Consider the following 17,829-nt stretch of genomic DNA (forward strand, 5'->3'; position numbering starts at 1 on the left):
TTAGTTCTTCCAATTCCTATTTAACAAAATAAATAAATGCATCCCTTGAAAAACAACATTTTGAACTTTTTACAGATATGACAATGGATGATGTTCGAGATTACGAGAAAAATATGCAGTACAAAACCAACATTAAAGTTTGCAATCAACATTCATCTACAATGGATGAAATAGGCAGTCATGCCAAAGCAAGCGTATGTCCATTTTTTCCTATTATTCTATAATGAGAAGTACCGAAAAATTACATTTAATATAGGAGTAATAGTGAATAGTGCCAAATCTAAAAGCACCACCAGAAAGCCTATCAAAACCTGTAAGGTTGACATCATTTAAAGGGACAGTAAAGTCAATATTAAACTTTCATTATTCAGATAGAGCAACAATTTTAAACAACTTTCCAATTTACTTCTGTTATCCAATTTGCTTCATTCTCTTGGTTTCTTTTGTTGAAGAGTAAAACTAGGTAGGCTCATAAGAGCTCAGGAGTGTGCACGTGTCTTTAGTGGTGTTTTGCAACATTGTATAACAAAGCTACAAATAATGTTGCAAAACACTGCTGCTATAGAGCAGTAGTCGCCAACCGCAGTGTTTATAGAGCAGTAGTCGCCAACCGCAGTGTTTATAGAGCAGGAGTCGCCAACCGCAGTGTTTATAGAGCAGTAGTCGCCAACCGCAGTGTTTATAGAGCAGGAGTCGCCAACCGCAGTGTTTATAGAGCAGGAGTCGCCAACCGCAGTGTTTACAGAGCAAGAGTCGCCAACCGCAGTGTTTATAGAGCAGGAGTCCAACCTTTCAGACCTCAGGGACCACTAAACTCACAATTTTGTACCCTGTAGACCACTAACATGAATTTTTTTTTAAAAGGTACAAACCTCTAAAACCTATATAATGTGTGTGTATATATATATATATATATATATATATATATATATATATATACATACAACTAGTATAACCATAGCTAAGTTTACATTATGTATATATTTACACATTTTTAAGAATTATTTTTTGGAATTAACTAACTGAATGACAGAACTGAGAGAATACTTCCAAATGACAGATATAGGGTGAGTGCCAACTTTTGAGCTGGAAACAGAGAGGCAGAAAGTGGGGAAAAAGAATTATGTTTAAAAGGAACACAAGACTTCCAAGTTACCTCCCCAGTTAGGAATTATTCAAAAATACTTTTGATCATGGACAGACATTGGAGTAATAAATTAAGTTTATATCAGAAAGCTCTCAAAATGGATGTGAGCTAACCACGACTCTGATATTACTGGCAATTACTTTAATAATGGTGGGATATGGCTGATCTGCTGGATGGCAATTAACTGGAATTCAGGTGGAATGGCTTTGTGCGCGGGAAAATTATTAGAATGAAAAATAATTAATATTTAATTAAAAAAAAGAAGGTAGTGGGGAGGAAGACAAACAGTGATGTAAGTCCATCTGAAGGAATTAGGAAAACTACTACAAAGAGACAGGTAAAGGGAAGAAAATAAATGAAATATAAGAGAGACATTTTTTTTTTAAGATTTTTTTTTATATATATACTTTAATTCCACTATTTCAAGTCAAGACTATACCAACCTCTGCTGGCTTTAGAATGAAAGCATCTTCCTCTTACGCGCCGGACGGGAGGAGTTAAAAATACAATCTAGCTACGCAAGTTGCGCTGTACTATGCAACGTGAGTAGGGAGATTGTAATTTAACTCCTCCTCATCCCAACTGTGTTGTGTAAATGTAATATTCAAATTTAAATGTGACATTCGAATTCGACTGACACATTCGAAATAGTATTTCTAGTCTAATACTGTGTTTTATAAATGTAACATTCAAATTTGAAATAGAATTTGAATTTGAATGTCATATTCGAATTTGAATGTAGCATTCAAATTGAAAATAGTATTTCTAGTTTACAACTGTGTTGTATAAATGTCATATTTGAATTTGAATGTCATATTCGAAATTGAATGTAGCATTCAAATTGAAAATAGTATTTCTAGTCTACAACTGTGTTTTATAAATGTAATATTTGAATTAAAAAATGACATTCGAAAACTGTAAATAACATTCGATAATAGAATTTTTAAGAATATTCATTCTTATCAACAATTGATTATGTAAATCGAATTTGTACAATAACATTCATTCTAACATTCAAATTTGAATATAAACACATTTGCCTATCCCTACTAGATAGCCAATCACAAGAGACAAATGTGTGCAAGCACCAATCACCAACTAGCTCCCACTAGTGTAGTATATGTCGTATTTGTTATCAACAAGGGATACCAAGAAAAAGAAGCACATTTGAAAATGTGTCTTAAAATTGTATGCTCATAGTATAGAGTACCAAAGACACGTGCACATTCCTGAGCTCTTATGGGCTTACATAGTTTTACTCTTCAATAAAAGATACCAAGAGAACGAAGCAAATTTGATAACAGAAGTAAATTGGAAAGTTGACTTTACTGTCCCTTTAACTTTTATTATAGAGTTTATATTTTTTAACTCGAAATTTAATTTTGCATTACATAATTTCCCAGCATCTCTTACATGTTATAAAAATACATAAATAAATAAATAAAAACATAAAACAAAAATATTTAAGGTTTCAAACAGGAAGCTGCTTTGTCATTATACCACAGCTTTTTATTGGTCTGGGTTTTTTTTTTTTATGGAAACACAGATTTAAAGCACAACAACTCAACTGACAAATAATGGATCCAAAAATCTATAATTATCTTAAAGGGACAGTCTACTTGAAAATTCTCCTCTATGATTACCTGCAGACTACCCTTAACTCAGTGCATTTTTTTTATTTATTTTGTTTAGCTTACAATCTTGCATTTTAGCCATATAGTGTTGTTTTTTGTAAAATCATTATCATTGTCAATGGGAGTGAGCATAATGTTATCTATATTACACACATTAACTAGTACTGTCTGGCTGTAGTGGAAAATTGTAAAAAGCTTAAAAACAAAAAAGCACTGAGATAAGGGGCAGCCTTTGGGGTCTTAGAAACAGGCAATCTTAGAGGTTATAAAACATATTACTATAACAATGTTGGTTATGCAAAGCTGGAATATGGGTAGTAAAGGCGCTATCTATTTTTTAAAAATAATTTAAAAAAAACCAAGTAGACAGCTCCTTTAATGGGACATGAAAGTCAAAATGTAGCAGCAGTGATTACAAAAAAATGTTTCTGACAATATTATAGACTTCTAAACACTGGATGGAAACAGTCGGCTAGATTACGAGTTTTGCGTTATGAGTAAAAAAGCAGCGTTAAGGCTCATAACGCTGCTTTTTCACTACCGCTGCTATTACGAGTCTTGTAGGTACAGCTGTCCCGTACACTTTTTTGGCCGTACCGCAAATTAACTTACGCAATTTGCTTAAAGTCTTTTTTCAATGGGACTTCCATAGTGCCAATATTACAAGCTTTTTTTTTTAGGCCAAAAAGTGAGCAGTACAGCCTATCCCGCAAGATTCGTAGCGCATTCTAAAGTCAGTAGTTATGAGTTTTACACTACAAAGCCGTAGTATAAAACTCATAACTAAAGTGCTAAAAAGTACACTAACACCCATAAACTACCTATTAACCCCTAAACCGAGGCCCTCATGCATCGCAAACACTAAAATAAAATTATTAACCCCAATCTGCCGCTCCCGACATCGCCGCCACTATAATAAAACATATTAACCCCTACACCGCCGCACTCCCACATCGTAAACACTAGTTAAATATTATTAACCCCTAATCTGCTGTCCCTAACATCGCCGCCACCTACCTACATTTATTAACCCCTAATCTGCTGCCCCAACGTCGCCGCCACTATACTATACTAAATTTATTAACCCCTAAACCTAAGTCTAACCCTAACCCTAACACCCCCTAACTTAAATATAATTAAAATAAATCTAAAGAAAAATTACTATCATTACCTAAATTATTCCTATTTAAAACTAAATACTTACCTATAAAATAAACCCTAAGCTAGCTACAATATAACAAATAGTTACATTGTATCTAGCTTAGGGTTTATTTTTATTTTACAGGCAAGTTTGTATTTATTTTAACTAGGTAGAATAGTTACTAAATAGTTATTAACTATTTACTAACTACCTAGCTAAAATAAATACAAATTTACCTGTAAAATAAAACCTAACCTGAGTTACACTAACACCTAACATTACACAACAATTAAATTACCTAAATTACAAAAAAAAAAACTAAATTACAAAAAATGATCAGATATTTAAACTAATCACACCTAATCTAATAGCCCTATCGAAATAAAATAAGCCCCCCCCAAAAAATAAAATAAAACCTAGCCTAAACTAAACTACCAATAGCCCTTAAAATGGCCTTTTGCAGGGCAATGCCCCAAAGAAATTAGCTCTTTTACCTGTAAAAAAAATACAAACAACCCCCAGCAGTAAAACCCACCACCCACAAAACTAACCCCCCAAATAAAATCCTAACTAAAAAAAACTAAGATCCCCATTGCCTGAAAAGGGCATTTGGATGGGCATTGCCCTTAAAAGGGCATTTAGCTCTATTGCTGCCCAAACCCTAACCTAAAAATAAAACCCACCCAATAAACCCTTAAAAAAAACTAACACTAACCCCTGAAGATCCACTTACAGTTTTGAAGAGCCGACATCCATCCTCAACAAAGCCGGGAGAAGTCCTCAACGAAGCGGCAAGAAGTCCTCAAGGAATCTGGGAGAAGTCTTCATCCAAGCCGGCAGAAGTGGTCCTCCAGACGGCATCTTCTATCTTCATCCATCCGGCGCAGAGCGGGTCAATCTTTAAGACATCCGGCGCAGAGCATCCTCTTCAAACGAAGTCTTCTTCCCGAATGAATTCTCCTTTAAATGACGTCATCCAAGATGGCGTCCCTTGGGTGGGTTTTATTTTTAGGTTAGGGTTTGGGCAGAAATAGAGCTAAATGCCCTTTTACGGGCAATGCCCATCCAAATGCCCTTTTCACGACAATGGGGAGCTTAGGTTTTTTTAGTTAGGATTTTATTTGGGGGGTTGGTTGTGTGGGTGGTGAGTTTTACTATTGTGGGGTTTGTTTGTATTTTTTTTTACAGGTAAAAGAGCTGATTTCTTTGGGGCATTGCCCCGCAAAAGGCCCTTTTAAGGGCTATTGGTAGTTTAGTTTAGACTAGGGTTTTTTGGGGGGGGGCTTTTTTATTTTGATAGGGCTATTAGATTAAGTGTAATTAGTTTAATTATCTGATCACTTGTTTTTTATTTTTTGTAATTTAGTGGGGTTTTTTTTTTTTTGTAATTTAGGTAATTTAATTTAATTGTTGTGTAATGTTAGGTGTCGGTGTAAGACAGGTTAGGTTTTATATTACAGGTAAATTTGTATTTATTTTAGCTAGGTAGTTAGTAAATAGTTAATAACTATTTAGTAACTATTCTACCTAGTTAAAATAAATACAAACTTGCCTGTAAAATAAAAATAAACCCTAAAATAGATACAATGTAACTATTAGTTTATTTTACAGGTAAGTATTTAGTTTTAAATAGGAATAATTTAGGTAATGATAGTATGTTTTCTTTAGATTTATTTGAATTATATTTAAGTTAGGGGGTGTTAGGGTTAAACTTAAGTTTAGGGGTTAATAAATTTAGTATAGTGGCGGCGACGTTGGGGGCGGCAGATTAGGGGTTAATAAATGTAGGTAGGTGGCGGTGATGTTAGGGGCGGCAGATTAAGTATTAATAATAATTAAGTAGTGTTTGCGATACAGGAGTATGGCGGTTTAGGGGTTAATATGTTTATTATAGTGGCGGCGACGTTGGGGCGGCAGATTAGGGGTTAATAAGTGTAGGTAGGTTGCGGCGACATTGGGGGCGGGAGATTAGAGGTTAATAAATATAATGTAGGTGTTGGCGATCTTGGGGGCAGCAGATTAGGGGTTAATAAGTATAATGTAGGTGTCGGCGATGTCGGGGGCGGCAGATTAGGGGTTAATAATATTTAACTAGTGTTTGCGAGGCAGGAGTGCGGCGGTTTAGGGGTTAATATGTTTATTATAGTAGCGGCGATGTCCGGAGTGGCAGATTAGGGGTTAATAAGTATAATGTAGGTGTCGGCGATGTCGGGGGCGGCAGATCAGGGGTTAGTAAGTGTAAGATTAGGGGTGTTTAGACTCGTGGTCCATTTCAGGGTGTTAGGTGTAAACATAAATTTTGTTTGTTTCGCTGCGTTACTGAGCTTTACTCTGCTTTATTGCAGTTGTTAGGCTTTTTTTCAGCCGGCTCTCTCCATTGATGTCTATGGGGAAATCGTGCACGAGCGCGTACAACCAGCTCACCGCTGACTTAAGCAGCGCTCTTATTGGAGTACGGTATGGAGCACAATTTTGCTCTACGCTCATTTCTTGCCTTTTAACGCCGGGTTTATGAAAACCTGTAATACCAGCACTGTAGGTAAGTGAGCAGTGACAATAAATGCAAGTTAGCACCGCACCCCTCATAACGCAAAACTCGTAATCTAGTCGAGGGTTTGCCGCAATGTATATTTGCAAATTTTGACTTTAATCTTCTTTGAAAATTTTAATTAAAAAAATATTCCGCAAGGTTTAATGCAGCAAGATCATGGAGAGTTTTTTCTTTAAAAGGACATAATTATCCAATACTATGAAACATTTTGAATCATGCAGGATAATATTAAACATTTCATTATTTAAACATGAAAGCATATTTTTGCCTGAATAAATATAATATAAAAGCTTTATTTTAATTAAATTTAAACGAATAGACCAGCACATCCAACTAATGCCAACTGGCTTATATGTATGACCTACTAATGATTTTTCACATGGAGTACAGTTCCCCTTTAAGAAACAAAGTATAGGATAGTATGTACAGAATGGGATAGAGCTGCCATCCAGCCACTCATCTCAAGTTTTAGGTCATTAATAAAGAAAAAAATAGAACTATAAATGCTCTGTTGTGATGGGACATCTCCTAGGGTTAAAGTAATCCATTTTAAAATCCACGGCCTTTTTGAACCAATACTTTCTGTATGATGTTGCATAATTGATTATGCTTATTGGTAACAATTTTTTTCTTTAAAAGTGCATTACTTTTGTGTACAAAATGTGTTTGTCCCACACTTCCAAGATAAGACAAAAAAAGCAATTTCTGTATTTTGCAAATGCTGCAAACAGCTGGTTTTGGCAACGTGCAGCAGATTGTAAACCTAGGTTACATATCTTGCCTTTTGGCTCTAGGGAGCGTGGGTCAAAGTACAATTTAATACAAAAAAGAGGTGTTCAATGTTTTTTTAATATTATAAAATGAAAGGGTCACAGAACATCAAGTCTGTTTGGAAAACTGGAAATCTACCTTTCCAAAAATCAATGCAAAACAGTACTGCACAAGTTATTCAATCTAGCTATCTCATGAAAGTGCGCCAGGGAGTCCTATAAATACATACTATTAGCCCAAGAGAAATGATGTCTGATTGTTTGTATTATCCCTAGCCTTCCTTGTATTAGCAGTGTGCCAATGTAGGAGGAAGACACACACATCAAATAAAAACCTGTGAAAATACACATTTAATATCCACTTCCCATCAAGCCTTTGTTTAAACCATTACCTAAGCTAATAGACGTAAATCAAAAGGACAGAAATTTAGAAAGACATTACAAGTGTTAGGAGAGAGGACTTAAAGTAAAAGTAAATCCTAGCGTTTAACAAACGCTAAGATTGACTAATGAAACAAATAAAGGGGACTTTCATTCCTGTAGTATAAGATACTTCATGTAGAAAGCTCCTTTATTTGTTTCAATCGATCGCCGTTCTTAGCTGCTACAGCAGCCCATGGCTAAAAAAAATTTTTGCTAAGAGGTGACGTTTTCACCTCTTAGCCAATAGCCGTGCGGTAAATCCGGCTCCCATGGGCGCAACACCGGATTTACAGCACGGCTATTGGCTAAGAGGTAAAAACGTCACCTCTTAGCAAAAAAATTTTTTAGCCGTGGGCTGCCGAAGCAGCTAAGAACGGCGATTGTTGAAACAAATAAAGGAGCTTTCTACATGAAGTATCTTATACTACATGAATAAAAGTCCCCTTTATTTGTTTCAAGAGTCACTCCTAGCGTTTGTAAAACGCTACGATTGACTTTCACTTTAATGAACATACATAATTGATTGTAATCTTAATGCTGATTCCAATTCCTTGAAATATGGTGCAGACCCTCAATATAGAAATATAAGCACAAAGAAAAAGAGAGCTAACAGGGTTTTGAGAAATCCTGTATAAAAGTTAGGGGATACAGCACCCTTTTAAACAAATGTATTAAATTGATACAAAGGATGCATTGTGTGTGAAACATATACACACAACCGCATCTAAAAACCTGTGTACATAAATGCTGGCCAGCAAACATCAACCAGTACGATAATATCACATAGCCTAAGCACAGAAGTACTAAGGCAATATACACTATGCAATGTATATTTTCATTCTGGCCTACTATGTACATGATGAAAAGCTGATGATCATTAATATTCAGTGACTCTGAGAACTGTCAGAATTAAGATGAGGCTTACTTTATGAATGTTTGTTTAGGAAGAAATCTTTACCTCCCTTTAATTATCATGGTTCTGTAATTGACAGTCTGCCTGATGTAGAGAAGTTAAATGATGAAAATTATCAACAGAGACTTGGAAATGTTAATATCTCCTTATCCACTTTTGTACCTATAAATATGAAGATCAGTGATGACAAAGTCATATACTTTTTTCATAGCGATCAGAAAGTTAATTTTTTAAAAATAGCTGTTAATATGTCTAGTTTCTGGGATCGAAGGGGCCGATGTATTAACGGCCGAATGCATCTTTATGCATCGTTTTCCGTGCACCGGAAACAGGAGTTAAGAAGCAGAGGTCTTAAGACTGCTTCTCCTTAACTCATCCGCCTGCTCTGAGGCGGCGGACAGCAATCCGCTCTATCGTATACGATCGGGTTGATTAACACCCCCTTCTAGCTGCCGATTGGCCGCAAATCTGCAGGGGGCCACTTTACACAAGCAGTTCACTAAAACTGCTTGTGCAATGATAAATGCCGACAGCGTATGCTGTTGGCATTTATCGATGTGCGGCGGACATGATCCGCTACAGCAGATCATGTCCGTCCACAAGATAATAAATCAGCCCCTAAGTCTATATTTGATTAGCAAACTCCAAATCTTTTATGTCGCATTCCGTGACACGTATGAGTGATAGTGCAGATTAGACAGAGAAACAACAAACTCATACAACATAAAAAAGAGAAAGAAAAAATATAGTGAGGAGAACGGAAATAAACTATGAAAAAAATCAACACATGAAGCATTAAGGTGCTGTCATTCCACTAGGGAAAACCACAGACTGTAGGATAATTTGTGCAACATAATTAGCCCTAATGGCTAATTCTATGATCTAGGTATGATCCAGCTACACTCAGAACCCGCAGCATGTAGCTTTTACGGGGAATTTTTGTGCAATCAAAGGTGTTTTTATGAAGATATTTGCTATACAGTAATACTTTATGAAACACAGAGCAATAAGCAGATAATACACTTAAAGGGATAGTCTAGTCAAAATTAAACTTTCATGATTCAGCATGCGATTTTAAGCAACTTTCCAATTCAATCCTATTATCAATTTTTCTTCATTCTCTTGGTATCTTTATTTGAAAAAAAAAGCAAGAATGTAAGTTTAGGAGCCGGCCCATTTTTAGTTTAGCACTTGGGTAGTACTTGCTGATCGGTGTTTAAATGTAGCCACCAATCAGAAAGTGCTACCCAGGTGCTGAACCAAAAAATGGGCCCGCTCCTAATCTTACATTCTTGATTTTTCAAATAAAGATACCAATAGAATGAAGAAAAATAGATAATATGAGTAAATTAGAAAGTTGCTTAAAAATGCCTGCTTTATCTGAATCATGAAAGTTTAATTTTGAGTAAACTATCCCTTTAACAATATACTATATCCATTTATTAGAGTCTCTGTGGATCTTATTTATTCTTAACAATGTAACATACATTTCGCTGTTTGATTATGTGGAGTAGGTGAAAATAAATTTGCCCCAAAATATTTCAAATTTACTAGCAAGGGGTAATCAATATAATTGCAGGTGAAAAAGCCACGTACAATGAGCAAAAAGATTGTGTGGAATTTGTAGAAAACATTTCTCAAAGACTAAATAAAAGTTGTCCTGAGTATTCAGATACAGTGTTGATACCTTTGGGTCTCTAAATAGGTTAGTCAGCTACTTTTTCTCTGTATAAAAAAATATATTTTTTTTTGTGAGAAACTCTAGAACCTTTACAAAAGGTAAAAACAGAACTGAACTCCAGGTCTAGTGATGTTTTTTTTGTAGATGAGGAATCTCTGGTAACTTTTTCTCCAGGACATATCACACCCTTTGAGTAAATTAAAGTATGCAGCTCAATATTTTGGTTAGAACCATGTACTGTTGCAAAAGAACATAGCAGAAAAAGGTTTTTATTATTTGGTTAATTGTTCTACATATGTGCCCAGCACTACCATTTTTTTTCAAGATTAGATATACCCATGTTTGTAATATAAAGCATAGACAAAAAGGATCTAGATAAGTGGCCACCATTTGTGAAACATAAAACATACACAAGAATGTTTTCCTTGCATGAAACATAGTCTTTATCTCCACCTTACTTGACATTGTACATAAAGCTCCATTTTATTATTTCAACTAAAGGTTCTAGTTGGTTGAGCCTTTATTTATACATTTATATTTTTGTACAATGTAATGATTTCCCTTCTAATCCTTATCACAGACATGACAATGGATGAGGTCCGAGAGTTTGAAAGAACCACTCAGGAAGCCACGAACAAGAAAATCGGATTCTTCCCACCCTCAATTTCAATCACTGACATTGCTCTGCCCTCATTGGCACGCAGTGGGCCTTCCAGTGCTCCTTCCACACCTTTGACCACTGATGCTCCTGAATTCCTGACTGTTCCTAAGGACCGACCCCGGAAGAAATCTGCTCCAGAAACTCTTACGCTGCCAGATCCCTCCATGGCATGTCCAACCCTAAACACAAAGAGCAGATTTTTCTCTTATAAGTCATCTCTTCCGAAGCCTGAGTAACTGGTGAATGTTAGGGTTGTGTACAATTTGTGGGTATGGAATTTGCCCTGTATTTTACTTTATTCCTAGGCAGAATGTACATTGACATATTTTAAGAAGTCTGCTGAAAAGCCTTTGACAAGGAAGGGGTTAAAACTGTCAATCCCCCTTTTCAGGGGAAACATTATGTTTGAACCTTTTGTTTTACACTATCTGGTTACTATTATGGCCAGTGACAACACTGTATCTGTTTACAAGGGATGGAAATTAACATATTTACATTTTTGATCCGGCTATAATGTTGCTGTATCTTATACCCACAACAACAAAAATCAAAAGGTGATGATGTGATACTTGCATTTAAATGTTTCTGGGATACCACTTACTGAAGATGTCTGGTTCGAGTTAAACAATCATACCTTACCATACTGACTAAAATCATTACTAATTACTGATAATTTGGATGTTTAAACCATATTCTCTAAATGAAATCCAAATGTTGTTGTTTTTTTTTTGTTTTGTTTTTTTTTATAATTAATTTCTGAATTCCATTAAGGAGAGGCCAGATCAAAGTTCTAGTTTACTCTATCGTACTTAAACGTCTTATTTTATTTTGTATAATAAATATTTTGATCACTCTTTATTTCTAAGATTGTTTTCATAAATGACATTTATTTCAGAATGCATTCATACACAGAATAGCCACAAAAGTCTGCTCACCAAAGCTTACAATATGAAGATTTTGCTCAAAGGGCCTAAACACATAAGTACCATTTAAGATCTACAGGCTTTAGAACACCTGAGCAGAACAAGACCAGAGAACCAATCACTGGTCACATTTTGTTTGAGAACTACAATGCTAATGGCTCGTGAACAAGAGTTTACTTATCCTTTTTTGGGGGGTAAACGCAAAGGCCTAAATTACAAGTGGAGCTCAAAAATATTAGTACTGTTGAACTCTAGCACTGCTCTAGTTATTCAATAGAGCTCGTATTCTTGCGATCATATTACAAGATGAAAGTAAAATGGTTGCACTCAAGCAAAAACCTTAGGCGTGCTAACATCTAGAGTTTAGATAGCACAGCCGTGCTAACTCCCTCACCTCAGAAACATCTATGGGGTATGCTACAAAATTCAGTTCTGGCTTTTGCTTGAGCGATAACCTGAAGGTGCGCTAAAGCCAAGGGTGCGTTAATAAATATTTTAAATAACTTTGTTCTTCACTATCAAGAACATGTTATTTATATATATATATATATATATATATATATATAAGTTCAAAGCAGGAACTGCACTGACTGGATTTAGACGTCTGAAACGTTACCACGGAATAAATATTTCTGTATTTATCTAATTCCAGTGAGTGCAGTCCCTTCTTTGAACTTCTACTGATTTGACTTTGCACCCTGGTCGAAGACACATTGAAATTGTGAGTGCAGATACACGAGGAGGATATATATATATATATATAAACATGGTATGGTAAAACATCATATGGTATATCACAAGGTGTTGGTCTGGGAAAGGCTCCAGGTATAAATATATTATTAGAGATATATTAACCTCCGGATGCGGAAGAAGGGAGCCCTTCATGACACACTGCTATTTTTGTTGCCAAATTAATTCTTGTGCAACAGCAACACATTAAAATCTGTATTTGCACATATTTTAGCGTCTTGCTGTTGCATAGCGAATGAATTCAGCAATGAAAATAGCCAAGCGACACAAAGGGACACATTCTTCCGCATTCGGAGGTCCACAAAACCTCCAAATGCACATCTCTAATATAGATGTGCGTGTGTGTGGACTGGTATATAGGTGTATGTGTACAAAGACACATACAAATATACAGACATATATATTTATATATATATATATATATATATATATATATATATAAGATTCGTGAAAAAAGCACTCACTGGTCCAGCGACGTCTGTGACAGCAAAAAAAACTTTTATTAATGTGACGTTTCGGGACAGAACAAGTCCCTTCCTCTGACAAACAAAAAGTGAACAAAATCATCCTTTTAACAGGCCCCAAAAATCCTCCCCCAAGGGAACAGCCAATCAAGACCGTACAAATAACACACCCCTTTAGAGAACCAATGAAAATGATGACAGCCTCCCAATGTTAAAACCAATATCCATCTTAAAACATAAAGATAATGTGCATGTTTCATGATAAACCCTCAAAAACAAACTCTCCAGGGAGTGATTAGAAACTACCCATAATAAAGCTATTGCAAAACAAAATAACAAGGAAAAAACATATACGTATTCAGAAAGTATTGAGCACATTTCAACCAATCATATTGAGAACTAGGCGTGTCAATAAGACGTCATGCGCCCCATACTCATGGTAACTAAGCACTGTTACTAAGGACTCACACATAACCCATACCAAAATATCGCTATTGTGCCAAATATCCTGCACAGTATTAAAGAAAAACACCTCGTACTGCTCGATCAAATATCCCAGTGTCAGCATCTAAAGAATTTGCCGTGAGCCAGCCAATTTTTTTGTTTCAGTACCACGGACAGCCCCTTTTTATTGGTGCTGTCCAATCAGCAAGGACAACTCAGTTTGTTCATCAAAAATGGGCCGGTATTTAAACTTACATTCTTGCTTTTTAAATAAAGATACCAAGAGAATGAAGAAAATTTGATAATAGGAGTAAATTAGAAAGTTGCTTAAAATTGCATGCTCTATCTGAATAACGAAAGAAAAAATTTGGGTTCAGTGTCCCTTTAAGTATCATTTCCCTTCCCACAAACCCCAGTAATTCAACCGTGTCACTTGCGATCGAACGATACATATGGTGAGTTGTTTAGGTGTTTACACACGGTTGCCGTGATACTCATGTTGTCCACGCCCACTTTTGGACTTAGTGTCCTATTATCCATCGGGGCGTGTAGGAATTGGCTCTAGTTTGCCTTTGCTAACTAACTGATATTTGTGATCAGACGATCCAACGAATTCTTTAGATGCTGACACTGGGATATTTGATCGAGCAGTGCAAGGTGTTTTCTTTTGTTAGATTGTTCTTTAATACTGTGCAGGATATTTGGCACAATAGCGATATTTTGGTATGGGTTATGTGTGAGTCCTTAGTAACAGTGCTTAGTTACCATGAGTATGGGGCGCATGACGTCTTATTGACACGCCTAGTTCTCAATATGATTGGTTGAAATGTGCTCAATACTTTCTGAATACGTATATGTTTTTTCCTTGTTATTTTGTTTTGCAATAGCTTTATTATGGGTAGTTTCTAATCACTCCCTGGAGAGTTTGTTTTTGAGGGTTTATCATGAAACATGCACATTATCTTTATGTTTTAAGATGGATATTGGTTTTAACATTGGGAGGCTGTCACAATTTTCATTGGTTCTCTAAAGGGGTGTGTTATTTGAACGGTCTTGATTGGCTGTTCCCTTGCGGGAGGATTTTTGGGGCCTGTTAAAAGGCTGATTTTGTTCACTTTTTGTTTGTCAGAGGAAGGGACTTGTTCTGTCCCGAAACATTACATTAATAAAAGTTTTTTTTTTGTTGTCACTGACGTCGCTGGACCAGTGAGTGCTTTTTTCCCGAATCTTGCATTATCCACAAGAGCACCCTGGCAGTTGTTTCAAGATAGTGGGAGTGCATACACACTAATTGCTGTGTATATATACTGTATATATATATATATATATATATATATATATATATATATATATATATACCTATGAGCCCTTCCCAGTCAAACACCTTGTCATTTACCATTTTATGTTAAAACACTTTCTAAACTTTAATTTCAACAATAAACATATATATTAATTTACATACATATATATATATAATGTTTTACATGTGTTTTGTTATACTTTTATAGTAGCCCTAACACTTTACTGCAGGTCTCCAGTTGCGCTAAATTTTATAGCTCTATGTGTTTTACTTGGGCACAATACGTAGCTTACAACTTGTAATATAAGTGATGTTTAGCTCGTTGGTGCTATCCATTGCAATTATAGGGCGCCAGACTGTGTGCTATTCTAAGTCAGGTCTGCAATATAGCGCACCCTGCTCTAGCAATATTGCTCCACTTGTAATCTAGGCTATAGTAAGCGAGGGTCTGTAATACAAAACGTACATATTCTAATGATTTAGAGCATGTAAGTGTTGCATTAGAATGTCTCTTCTAGTTATATAATTTTAACTTGGGTGTCAAAATATGCAAGTTGTTGGCATGGAATTCCTGGTTTGAGTGGGGTTTGGGCAGATTTGGCCACCACAGAAACAAAATGACTACAAGTTAGTATGTTGGCACATTTTGGCATACAGGTTTACACTGCTGGGGCTCCAAGGCCCAGGTAATATTTTTAATCCAATTTTGGCAGGTGATGCCAATGCTAAATTGCATTCACTATTGCCTAGAAACAAGTACATAATAGTTTGACCAATTAGGAATTTGCACCCCTAACTTGTTGGCTACATTAACTCATGGCAGATTCTGTCCTTAGGATGTAGTGTATGAAGGAATTAATAAGAATAAAAAATTATGATGGATAAAAATAGTAAGCAAAATCCAGCTTGAGTAGGGAAGGACAAAGGCTAAACACTTGCTTATGTTGTTTGGATTTCTTTTAGATGGTTACAAACATCAACATCATCTTTAGGGATTTAACAAAACTATTATTTATTTGTATAAAACTTTATCAAGCCATGTAGATTGTAGCCATATTGCCTCTCTTACTGACAGAAGGACATGCACCTTATTATTCTTATTACTAATAGTTCTTATCTCATAGCTTTAAACAAAATATTATACTATTATATATTATACTATATATACTATATATACATATACTTTTATATATATATATATATATATATATATATATATATATATATATAAAAAAAGTCTGTAATACAGTTTCACTATTTATATTGTCCCTTTTTCCTTTAATTCAGTTATGAAATTTTGAGCTTTTCCATTCCTGTAAGAAATGGAAGTGCAGAACACTGTTATATTCCACACAGCCATTGGCTGCACACTCTGTTGACCTTTTTATAACTGTCCCTATTTGACCACAGCAGAGAATGTAACCTAAGTTACAACATGGCAGCTCCTATTGTTTTATAGACACCAAAACTTTACACTTGTTTTGTCAATAATTAAACAACTAATGAAACTTTGAAATATACATCTACATGTTATTATCAGACTAATCTTTTTTTGACTGCATCATTCTATCTAGCATTTATTTATTGTTTAATGTCCCTTTAATTTAATTTGTAGCCAAGTAAAGATGAGAATTTGAGACTGGTAAGAGGCTATTTAGAGTCAGACTATAAATATAGATTTGGACAATCTGTTATAACTATCCGGTTCCAGAAAATATACACAATAGTTTTTATGCACAAACTGGGAATTTTATTGGCAAAATTCTACCATCATTTTTTTTATGCAAAACCTAAAGCTACTTCCTGTAAATATTCAATATTATTATCTGAATTCCTTTCGGAATCAGTAGTATGTCAATCTGGTTCCCACAAAAGCAGCCAAGTTGTTCTGTCCACTAAAAATATTGATTAGTATGAAAGAGATAACGGGGAAAAAATCCTGTTTAATTTATTAAAGGAGATTTTTGTTGTCATTTTTCTAGACACATCAAATATTCTTCTTAGGTTATAATGAGTTTTGCTGGAAAGGTTTCCACAGGAATTTGAGACATACCTTTACCAGACAAACATCTTCCTCAGCTGAACAGATCATACAAATGCAACTGATATGTAACTAATTGTACAAAACACTTTTTAACTTAGAAAATAGATAGAAGCATCCATTCACAACAGCATTTTAATATACTCTATCCATATGGGATAGTGCTTTAAGAACTTGCTACAGATGCACGGCAGATTTACATTTGCTAGTTTACAATATTGACCTAGACCTAGAGCATGAACAGTAAAAGCTAGGTTAATGGCAAAGTCCGAATTCTATATAGGCACACAACTTTATTAACAAGCTAAAAAAAATAATTTATCTATAGCTGCAGAGTTAATGCTGACAAAAAGTATGGATGGTGCTTAATAAAATTACATTTTGCATAGGTATTTTTCTAGAGCAGAAAAACTATTTAAATGTACAATTCTATTGTTATCTTTAAAAGCTCATTTTGTAAATTTATTTTTAGGAGAAAATATACAGTTAAGTTTTAAATTATTATGTTAAAGTATTAAATGATTATGTTTAAAAAGGGAGATCTAGTTAGATAAAGAGGATCCAGAATTTTCAAATGAGGGGCCACATTGGAATTTTAACAATTCTTTTAACCAAAACAAAAACAAATTTACATTTAGAGATAAATTGTTAACTTAAACTTGTAGTATTAACATACATTCAAATACTAGTGGTGGATACTGCTTTTTGCCCTTTTTGAGTAGGTATAAACTTCCAAAAAAACTTCTGATTGCCTCTACATCCTCTATATACCCCTCCAATTCCAGGTGGAATCAGTTTACCTTTATCTAATATATGAAGAAAATGGAAAAAGTTTAATTCACATTAACATAAATCTGGGAAACCAAACCAGTCCCGAAGTAGTATGGTACTTTACACAAGAAGTTCCTAGTAAAATTTGTCTATTCCTTAAAACAGGAAGTTACTTTACTTAAGGTGTAAAACAATCAGGTTCCCAGAGTGAATAC

The 17,829-nt window shown here is 35.0% G+C and overlaps 1 protein-coding gene across 1 annotated transcript in view; it reads left to right on the top strand.

Moving 5' to 3' along the window:
* Window positions 1-10,973, top strand: part of PITPNC1 (phosphatidylinositol transfer protein cytoplasmic 1) — a 674,601-nt gene extending 663,628 nt beyond the window's left edge. The window contains exons 9-10 of the mRNA XM_053707933.1: window positions 76-194; window positions 10,841-10,973. Of these exons, the coding sequence (XP_053563908.1) occupies window positions 76-194; window positions 10,841-10,846 (125 nt within the window). The 3' untranslated portion in view covers window positions 10,847-10,973. The remainder of the gene's footprint in view (window positions 1-75; window positions 195-10,840) is intronic.
* The last annotated feature ends 6,856 nt before the right edge of the window (window positions 10,974-17,829 follow it).

The sequence above is a fragment of the Bombina bombina genome, chromosome 1, assembly GCF_027579735.1.
Source record: "Bombina bombina isolate aBomBom1 chromosome 1, aBomBom1.pri, whole genome shotgun sequence".
Taxonomy (NCBI): Eukaryota; Metazoa; Chordata; class Amphibia; order Anura; family Bombinatoridae; genus Bombina; species Bombina bombina.